Source organism: Phymastichus coffea, unplaced genomic scaffold (assembly GCF_024137745.1).
Source record: "Phymastichus coffea isolate CEN01 unplaced genomic scaffold, Cenicafe_Pcof_1.1 PCOF00033, whole genome shotgun sequence".
NCBI classification, from domain to species: domain Eukaryota; kingdom Metazoa; phylum Arthropoda; class Insecta; order Hymenoptera; family Eulophidae; genus Phymastichus; species Phymastichus coffea.
Window position 1 is genome coordinate 3,583,146 of NW_026706844.1, and position 10,879 is coordinate 3,594,024.

The following is a 10,879-nucleotide window of genomic DNA, read 5'->3' on the forward strand; positions in this document are numbered from 1 at the left end:
GGCGGCCCCCCGCGCCGCGCTCGCAGAAAGAGAATCTCGTGAATTTGATCTTCCTGTGATGATGCGATCACGACCACGATGATCATCGCGTGCGTGATCTCTTTTTTCGCTCTTCTCACACGCTCTCGTTTTCTCGCGCAGCCCTGAGCTTGCGAGGCCGGTCCTCGCGTAATTCTACTCTCTCGGCTATATTTATTTCATTTTCCGCCCAGCCTCCTCTTTTTGCAGAGCTTTCATTTTTACAAAGTCTACTTTGCATCATACTTTCGCAACTGAAACTGTGGGCTTATTATTCATCGAATGTTTGTTCATAGTCAAAGTAGATTAATGAAGGCTGCAGCGTGGCAAAACAACTTCATAGATCACCGATGACAATGTGAAATGTCGCACGTGCAAGAACAGCAAGTGTTATAACGATAATGCTCGGCGTAATAATAATGATAATAAAGTACCGTTCGCTTTCAGAGTGGAACAGGAAGTTTATACGTCGCTGAACTCACCCTAAATATTCTCTTTTGTAAATCAGTATATCGCCAACTCATACACGCATTTGAGTATTTTCTTTCATGCTGTACGTGAAAATGAAGTTGCACATGGGGTTTTTGCATGAGTGATCTGCACTCGCGGGTCCAACCGATCGTTGTGAGAAAAATAAGTGTATACGCGCATCCACGGCTGCGCAGTATACACGGTTGACACTCGATATCGCGCATGGGCAGGAAACAAAAAAAAACGTGCGTACAGGAGAGAACTGATATACCTTACTGAAAGTGTAGCTAGAGTCTCTCTCTCTCTCTCTCTCTCTCTCTCTCTCTCTCTCTCTCTCTCTCTCTCTCTCTCTCTGAGAGTGACAGCGCAATTTTCCCGATACGCGTATCAGCGATTTCCTAATCCGTTTCGCTCTGCTTTTTTTCATTCGTTTTCGCGGAAAAATAGCTTCATAGAATGAAATGTCTCTTGATGTATATGAATCACCTGGTAATTTAATTGTATAAATAGTGATTATTCAATAAACCCAGAGAAGGACGAATAAAGATGACGACGCTTTTATCGATAGGTTGAATGTTTTATTCGATGTGCCAATGAATAGTATATTATTTATCGCGTCATTCACGATTCGTCGAGCGTAACGTTTCCGCAGTTCTTTTTTAATTCGAGTTTGCGAATATTAATTCAATCCCAAGCGTCAGAAGTTCAGCTGGACTGCTTCATCAAAAAAGGCGATAGTGCGGAAACCCGGTTACTATACAGCAGTCAAGTAATGTCTGCCATGTGGGCTCAATTATAAGTGTAACGCGTGTAATCGTTCTCATCAATCTTTCAATGATGAGTTTAATATATACTCTTCAGCGATTAAGTTGTTTGATACAGTTTATTTGGGAATCGCCCTGATTTTCATTCTATTGTTGGTTAATTATTGTAATTAAATTTCGCTGAACTAGAACGATAAATAAGTATTTTAATTCAATCACTTATTTTCGCGTAGAAAGTTGAAAACTCAAGTTATCCGTCTCACTTCTTGCATAACTTTTTAATTTTGATTTGAAAATATTAAAACTTACATTTAATATAATGAAGATATGTGTTTGTGTTACAGGGATAATTTTTGGTGTATACTTGAAATAGTCGCTGATTTTAGAAAAATTTTTAACTGTGCAAATTGCAGTAGAATAACGTTTTGTGACAATATATTTATTTTACGTTGAATTATGAAAAAAATAGTAAATTGGTGACCAAATACGAGACTGAACAATCAAATACCTAGGTACATACAGTTCCTTCTATATTAGATACGTTGATAGTGGAACTGTAGCTGGACAATTTTATTGCACGCGATCATCTATTAATGATGAAATATAATTATAGAACTTTTTATTGCAGTTGAATTATTTCTTACTATTATTTTCAAAGAGGAAAGCGCAAATAAAAAAAATAGACAATGACACGTAAAGTATCCATGTGTTATAAAAATTTCAGTTCCAAATTAAAATGATAATTTTTTTTTAATTTTCATATATATTCAGGCACATGAACAGATGGAATAGAGTGCTCAAGTATTGAATAGTATATCTTATTTTCAGACAGGAATTGAAAAATTGTTGGAATTTTTGCACAAACGACGATCAATAGTTGATAAGGAATTATTCATCAAATTATCCTAAATAATTTAATGCTTTATCCGATCAAGCTATTCCATTATTATTAGTAAATAATCAATATACAATGGATTAGAGTTTTCCAAGAATCATTAGACGCTGTTAGCTAAAAGTCAATTTTAACGTTTCCACAGCGTTAAAAAGAAAAGGAATCGGCATTTTTTTTTGGGTTACCTTTAATAAAATAAATAATTTGAATAAAGTTAATTACAGATCTTTTTAAATAATTGAGAAATTACTATATAGATTATGTTAGAAATAACCGCTCTTAGTTTAGAATATAAGATCAGCGGTAATATTTATATATTGACTATTTACTAGCACAAAAAAATCATGAAGCTTTGCCTGAAAAAAGCATAAAATCAATAAATGGTCGATTTAGGATGAATAGAAGAAAGCTTCATTATATTATCTATTATCATTTTCATTAGAAATATATAACATTGAATATACAATCAATATTGACTGATTGATTTCGTAATAACTTTAAAGTTGCCGAAAAAAACGACAATAATCATGGTTAACCGGAAATTGCAATAATCCGTTCACGTGTTTCTCAGATACAATGAGAATATAAATTATTGATAAAGGTTATTTTCATTGTTTAACCCTAAAGCAAAGTCTTTTTAGAAAGACTTCCAGCTGTACAAATAACGACGCAATAACGTTTTGTGGAAACAGAATTGACGTAGTGAACTACAAAACAGTTAGTATAGACATTCCAAGTGCTATTAATAATTTCTTTATCAACTACTGATCGTCATTTGTGTACAAGTTTAAACATGTGTTTCGATTCGTGACTGAAAACAAGATATAGAATTCAATACTTGGGTAATATTTCATCTATTCATGTGTCTGAATATATATGAAAGTTCAAGAGAAAAAACATCGTTAGTAAATTTGGAACTAAAGATTCTAAAACATGTATACTTTGCATTTTATCAGTTGGTTTTTCATTATTTGTTCATTCCTTTTTGGAAATAATGGTAAGCCATTATTGAATTACAATAAAATATTCCATATCTGAAAATTTTTTTTTAATAAATGACGAAAATTATTTCTCCAAGATGCAGCTCATACATTGCGGAAACGACTGGTAGGCGGTAGAAATCCTACTATTAACGAAGCGAAACAATACGTTGCTTTTATAAGTAATGACGTTCTTTGTGTAGGAGTAATAATCGATGAAAAATTAATTTTAACGTCAGCTGCATGCGTCGGTATTAACGAAGGTACTGGCAAGTTGATAAAGCCCTCGAAAGTTATTGCTGGAACCGTTGATTTGACCAAGTGGGAATCAGCTCTAGTTATTGACGTCTCTAAAGCTTACATTCCTTCTACTTTCAAGTTGAGCAAAGGGCAATTTAACATTGACGATGTTGCCATATTGGAGGTATTATAGTCATCTTCTGAAAACCATCTGCTAATCTATTTCTTTTTAATTATGAAAACTATAACTATGATGTTGTCAAGTTGAAGGAAATCCTACGTCTCGACGAGAATAGCGACAAAGTGAAAAAATTAGAATTACCTAAATTAATTAATGGTGCATATTCCAATTACGAAAATTTTACAGTAATGGCAGGTGGGTTTGGAGCTAGGTATCTGCATAGATTGCAAGATGACGACGGTAATGATATATTTAATGGGTATTCGCTATACGAATTGCAAGTTGCTAAATCAAAAATCGTCGGAAATGAGAGATGTAAAATGCAAGGCTATGGAAATATCGTGAAAGACAGTCACATTTGCGTAAAAGTTATTGAAACTCTTAGGCATGCAGGCCCTTGCATTGTAAGCTTTACTGATTTTACTTATTTATACCCATGAATCAAATCGACGTCACGTTTAATTATTATTGTATTTGTAACAGGGTGACAAAGGTAGTCCTGTGATTTTAGACAATAAAACAGTTGTCGGAGTGCTTAGCACCTATGATGTTTCATGCGATACTGATGCTTATCCGTCCATCTACACGAGAGTCTCCTCTTATCTAGGGTTCATCGAGAATGTCAAAAGCGGAAACTTATCTGGTGTTAAGACTTATGAAGCTTAAATTTGTTTATTAATTATTACGCATAGAAAAATCGTCACTAGCAGTGTATTTTTAATTAAAAAATAATCTGTTCTGATACTTATATAAGTCAAGAGTTATTCTTTCAGCGAGCATTCAATATTTTATAATTTATTATTCATTATAGTCAGATCGGAATTCATACATCGAGTGTTTCGTAGAAAAGTTCGATTTACAGGTTCATCAACTATAGGTAATAAGCGAATTCTTTTGAGTAGAATGGCTAATAAAGGCTTAGCTTGTCAAAACACATCCGTTTGAAGATCAAATGGATGCCTATATCATTACAGAGATGACTCATAACAAATTTTCACATTTTTTTTATTACGTATACAAATTTTCACTTTGATATCTATTTTCGCGAGAAACCACTAAAATCTCATTAACATTTTCCAACGTACTGGACATTCGGTATAAGAAACGATAAATGAAAAGTGTTTCACAAGAATATCATAGGTAGCGAAACAACGCTGTAGCAGAGAAAATGCGAGTTCCTTCGCAATCTGAGATTCAAGCGAGATAAAAGACAATCCGCAATTTTCAGCGACAAAGTCCGTGTAGTTACGTCAAAAAGAAGTCATAATATCACAAGGATATTTATTAAAAGAGAGAGAGAGAGAGAGAGAGAGAGAGAGAAATAGCTTTCAGGAGTAAAGACACACACAGAATGTCCCATATCGCAGGGATAAAGGGAACGAAATGGGCTTCTTGTATTATATCCGTAACGCATATATCCAGAAACACGCACGCGCAAAGGGAATAAACCGACCGACAAAGCGAGAACGCGACTCGGATTCCGCATGGGAATGCGCCATGTCGACTTGTGTACTCGTAGGGTTGGCGATTTCACTGTGCTTCACTGCGTCCAATCGCTACCCTACCTCTCATCTAGCGTCAGTCGTCTCTTCTTGCAACGTTTTCTTTAATAATTTTTCGCCTGCTCTCGCGCTGACAAGCCCTGAATATTATCTGGCTTCCGTTCCACGAATTACATTTTTTTTTCTCCGCTCCGAATTCTTTAGATTTTTATCAAAATGCAACGTTTGTGGGTAAGGCTATAGAAAGAATAAAGCTTTGAATGAAAATATTCTCTTTGAAGCTGGACTTTTTTTATTTTCGAGCATTATTGTTATGATTATATTATTGTTATGAGTGGCGTTTTAAAAAAATGGAATCCATCTGTACAATTAGTACTGATTGTTCTTATAGAAGGAAAAGAAAAAGGAAAAAGCTTTGATGTTAATAATTCATTGCAAAAAAATAGTGTCAATTCAATTTACGTCAAGTGCTCTAGTTTTGCAAATATTCTTCACGACGAACTTCAACTTCAAAGTGTTGTCGACTTTTGGATTTATAAATTGAAACTATCAGATTAATTAATCTAATAGTTTAAAAGCTATTCTAATTATGGTTTTGGACCCAGAACAAGAGCGTCTTGCTTCAACTATAATGACCCCTTGTCTGAATATCCTAATTGTGTTAAACTTTTACAACTATGAAAAGTTGATATTGTATATAGGTCCATATCGTGTTCTCTAATTATTAACATTCCAAATTTATTACAGCCAAGTCACAATAACTGATACTTTTAGTTTTGTGAATTTAGACTTGTGATTCGTTATTCGCGCATGTGAATATTCTTATTCTAGTAGCGGTAACGAATGTTTCAAGTATCCACAATTGGCGCGGCTCTAATCTCAAGAATTGATCGCGCGCGTACACGCATTGCTATCAACACCTACAGCAGGAAATGCATTTGACCCTTCCAAAAGAGAGAAACTAAAAAGTCGTTATCTGCGCGCAGCCGAACTAACGGTCATATCAATAGCCATTACGGCGAGTTCGTCTGAAAGAAAAATTGAAAAAATTGACGCTGTCGATATCTCGCGCGCGCTCTCATAAGCATTGCAGCAGCAGCAGCAGCAGCCCATAAGATAACGGAACGAATCCATCGGCGTAAAAGGCAATCGAGGCCGCGTGCGCGATTGATAAAACTTGCATAAACAGCCTCTCGCTCGGTCGAGGTAACAGGCCAAAACGAGATCCCGATAAGCCTTACTAGCGCGCGCGCCCACTGATTACTGCTACGCGCCCGCGTATTCGCAAAACCGAACGCGCTTCGACTCTCTTCCCCGACCGCGGGCGCTGGGATTTTTCGCGCGCGAAGGACAGTGATTTCTCGAAAACGCGAGTCGCACAGCATGCGCGTACCTTTGGTGCGTTCGATGGAAGGCACGTCTTAGCCGTTGTACGTGACTGCATCAGCCTCGTACAAAGCGTGAGATTTAAATATCCGCCGCGTCGAATGTCGCTTGGGACTGACAATGCGTTTGGGCTGGCGTGAGTCGACGCTTTCGGGTTTCGCGAGATTACAAATTCGCTCGCTGCAATCGATTTCGGCTTGCCGTTCGTTCCGGTCGCGCTCGGACGGCCAAACTGGTGCGGCGTTCACGTCGGAATATTCGCGCCTCGGTGAGAAAAATTCGCAGATTACCCACTTGGCAAGCCGAAAGAAGCCGCGCGCTGCTGTATTGTTAACATACTGTCGTGTATAGCCGGGCTTTCCCGTATCATCGCGACGACGACGACGACGACGGTAGCGAGAGCCTGTCGGATCCGTGAGAAAGCGTCCGTTGCCTGGCCGCGCGATCGTAACTAAAACGTGGAAATGAAGCGTTAGCGAGAGCGAGAGAGAACAGCGGGTTGCGATGCGCTCGTTGCGTGTCAAACTGACGCCGCCGCCGCCGCCTGATTAAGTGCGCCACAACAGCAGCCAACGAAAGAAACGTGAGAAACGAGCAGCTGCTGCCTCGCTCGCGCCAGTTTTTCTCCCACTCGGCGCGCAATTTTCGAAGCCGCATTACGGGCGCTCGCGTTTCGGCTCGGCTGCGCCGCCGCGGCGCGCGAGGATTTAGACGCGAGCTGTCAACGCGGGCTCGGGGCAAGCGTGTTTTGACGTAATTAGGTCAATTGCGCGCGGATCCGCTGGCGCTGCCGCCTGCCTATCCAAATTTTCAGCATAATTTCACGTGCAGGCCTCGCCTGCGCGCTCGCGCGACGATAAGGTTTACTTTGGAGCAGTCTGCTAACACTAATATTGTTACTGTTTACGACAAGGATGTTGATCGTTATGCTACCTCGTTGCATTTGCTGCGCACACCTTTCTCGCGTCAGCACTCATCCCTGCGCCACCTCGTCATCTCAAATATAGGATTTCCAGTTAATGTTGATCCTGCGACTTCGTTTGTTAAAACGATTAGTTTGACTTGTCGCTCGTCTCTATGTCCACTTGTACAGCTACCCTTTCACGTCGTCATGTGATTTCACGAAACAACTTATCCGATGCTCGATTCGACCACGAATTTACAATTATTCATCGAATGTGCACCGCAAGCGCATCTCCTGAACGCAATATCAAACAACGAGAATATTATAATTATTCTCGAAATGTCAATCCTCTGCAGTGAAAGTAGTGCAATGATAATTGAGTACGTGCCCATCATGAAATATTAAAATGAAATGCAATAGATATGAATCGCGGAGTGAACGCGAGCACATACGCAAGTCGCACGCGAAGCTTACCAGAGAATGGCCACAGCCTGTACAGGCATACATTGTTCAATGTTGCGGCGGTGGGGAGTCGGTGGTGCACACCCATTGCAAAGCACACATACGCGCACTCTCTCTCTCTCTCTCTCTCTCTCTCTCTCTCTCTCTCTCTCTCTCTCTCTCTCTTCAAGAAACCGCAGCGTGCGAGCCAAGGAAGTGCTGGTAATAACAAGAGCAACGCGAAAGAGAAAAAGGGAGGCTGCTCCTGCCGCAGCAGTTGGAGAACCGGTTTGGGGTCATCGTATTCTTCCGTCGTGTGCCGCCACGCGCCTCTCTTGCACCTGCATCGTTTGCTCCTGCTGCTTGCTTCTCTCTCTCTCTCCGTTACACGTATACCTACGTCTTTTTCCAAAAACGAACCCGACTACGCTTGGACGGATATCGTATGAACGCTGCGCTTCTTCCCCTGTTTTACCTGGAATCATTTTTCAGTTTTGTGACAGCTAAACCTTATACTTTTCGTGCGAGCGACGTGAAAAATTGAATGGCCGCGCGCGCCGACCGATTAAAAATAAATGCTTTTCGTGGTTTCCTTTGGAAATTAATTTTGTAAACGCGGTACGGCGAGGAGAATTATTTTATATTTCAGCGAGGATTTATATACCGTTGGTGGGGTTCATCTTTTTCGAGCCTGCATTATTACAGATTTTAATTTATGAAAATGGGCGTTGATGGAGGATATTTTAATATTACGATTTTACTTTCGAGGGACGTTTATAGGCTTTCCTCCGCGTCTATTTCCGTTTCGATTTCCAACAGCACAAGACCAATAAAAAGTATTTTATAACCGTTACAAAAGTTTAAGTACATTTCTAGCCATAACAGCACCTTTCAACTCGCGGGAAGCGCGAGTTTGTGTATACAGTTTATTTATTTATTTTTAAAAATTTTATTTATGTAGCCCGCCAATATCGCATACCGGTAAAATATGCAATATTATAATTCGACAAAGCAAACAGAAAGCGAGTAATCGTCAAGCTAATTTGTGCGTGATAAAAAAAAGGGCAGCTTGTTTCATTTGAAAGTCGACACAATAAAACGCACGGTGCGCGTATATAGAGCGATATAAATTTGCATATTCCACAAGTAGTGTAAACAAGCGAGTTCCTGCCAATATTACCGCGCCAATTATTCTCTGAAAATAACCGACTAAGCGGCAAAAGTTGTGCAGAGAGAGCAGCCAAGTTTGCAAGGGGCTCTTTCTCTACCACTTCCTCTGCTCGCGCGCGCAAAACTCGTCCATAACGGCCCCGAGGCTATCATCCGCAGAAGCCAAGAGAGAGAGAGAGAGAGAGAGAGAGAGAGAGATCGCTCGACTCGACGGCGTGCACGCGCGGTCGCTTTGTGCACTATATACTGCTCGCTGCTCCTTTCTGACCTTTGTCTACTTTAGGCGTGGTTCGCTGCTTTTTCGCGATAATCTCATTGTAATGCTGCTTTCGCTCGGAGAGGAAGTATACGAATTTCTTCTTCCTCTCTTTCTTTTTTTGGCATATTGTGGCTTCGACACTGCGCGATGTATTAATAATATGCCGCAGAGAGGAGTTTTGGCTTACCAATCGGTCCGCAAGTCCGTGACTGTGCTTGTAAATTTCCATCGAAATATATTTTCAGCAACTTTTCGCAGTCACGTTCTTTTGGCTCGAAATAGGTTATTTTCGACACAAAGAAATCTATCTTTGTATCTGCGAGTTCGTTTTCTAACAATCTAAATCGAATTAGCAACGTGAAAATTAAGAGAGAGAGAGAGAGTGAGCTCGAAAAGCGAGATAACGATCGCATGTATAGCGGTCGAGACACAGAAAAAGTGGCTTTCGACCAATCGTTATATATAATCTTGAGCGGCTGGGAGCCGCCTTGGAATTAGGTGTATAACAGCACCAAGAGGCATGCGACATCCTCTTTCTCTCTCTTTTTACGGACGCCAGCTGTTTTTCGGTAGAAAATCAGAGGCGGTGCGAGCCTTTGAATGACTTCCAAAATTTTTAGCTTTGCTTTGCTCTTTTCGGATCTGCGGTCATCCTTCCAAGCCTGCAATTACAGGGATTAGACGAAAGTTTCTCGAAAAAGTTTGGAAGATTACCAGTCTTATTTCACAGTAACACTAAATGTACAAAAGGTTCCATTAACTTTCTTTATTTTGTTTTCACCAATTGATAGATTTTTACGTCCTTCAAGAAAAGCCTGTAAAAGCATCCACGACAACGCTAAAAACGAAAGAAAACGGGGTTACATGCCAGTGGAAGGAGTTGGTGTCGGCGAAAAGTCGAAAATAGCAATGGCAGTTTTCGGCGAACGGACCAATAAAGCCCGGCACATGTGTGTGTGTGTGTGTGTGTGTGTGTGTGTGCGCGCGCGCGACATCAACATTTTTTAATCAGCAGATAGACCTTTTGTGCGCTCATACACCTTAAAAGAGCAATTTCGTAACTTTCTCTCTCTTTCTGGCGTGCACACACGTTGGTCAGATAGAATAGAAAGAAAAGTTCAGAGCTGGAAAAGAGGAATGAAAAACTGCCGAGTCGGTAGCAACGATGATAAACGTTAAAGAGGCCGGGGCTCGTTACTTCCTGCCTGGAACTCTTTAGTGCGCCGAAGGAGGATCTAAGGAGACTTTCAAAGTCAGCGGGGGCTTCGTGCGCGCGCGCGTGTGTGCCGTGTGTGTATGTGTGTATGTGTGTAAGCGCAGCTTATGACGGAGAATGTAAGTGGACTTTCAGAATCGATTGCCGCGTAGGTATCCAGCTCTCTTTTTCACTCCCATTTTTCATCTCTCTTTCTCGCGCCGTTTTGTTACGTATAATAGTTTTATATCGTTGGGCTCTGCCACTGATGATTTACGATTCGTCATACCTATACTTTCTTTCCTTGCTACACCTTATTCGAGACTCATCGGATATTATGCGCAGTAGCGATTGTTTCGGTGTCATCGTCGTAATGTACTCGTAGTAGATTAAGGGTTACGCGACTTAGAAAGGCAAGTTTTGGTATTGCGCATAAAAATCTGGCTATAAACGCAAATTGGTTTTCGCCCGAGGAT

The 10,879-nt window shown here is 40.3% G+C and overlaps 1 protein-coding gene across 1 annotated transcript; it reads left to right on the forward strand.

Moving 5' to 3' along the window:
• The first annotated feature begins 2,405 nt into the window (after positions 1–2,405).
• LOC131663377 (venom serine protease Bi-VSP-like) lies at positions 2,406–4,212 on the forward strand. Its single transcript, XM_058933750.1, has 4 exons — positions 2,406–2,448; positions 3,389–3,549; positions 3,630–3,950; positions 4,030–4,212. The coding sequence occupies exons 1-4, from the start codon at positions 2,406–2,408 to the stop codon at positions 4,210–4,212; spliced, it is 708 nt and encodes a 235-aa protein (XP_058789733.1).
• The last annotated feature ends 6,667 nt before the right edge of the window (positions 4,213–10,879 follow it).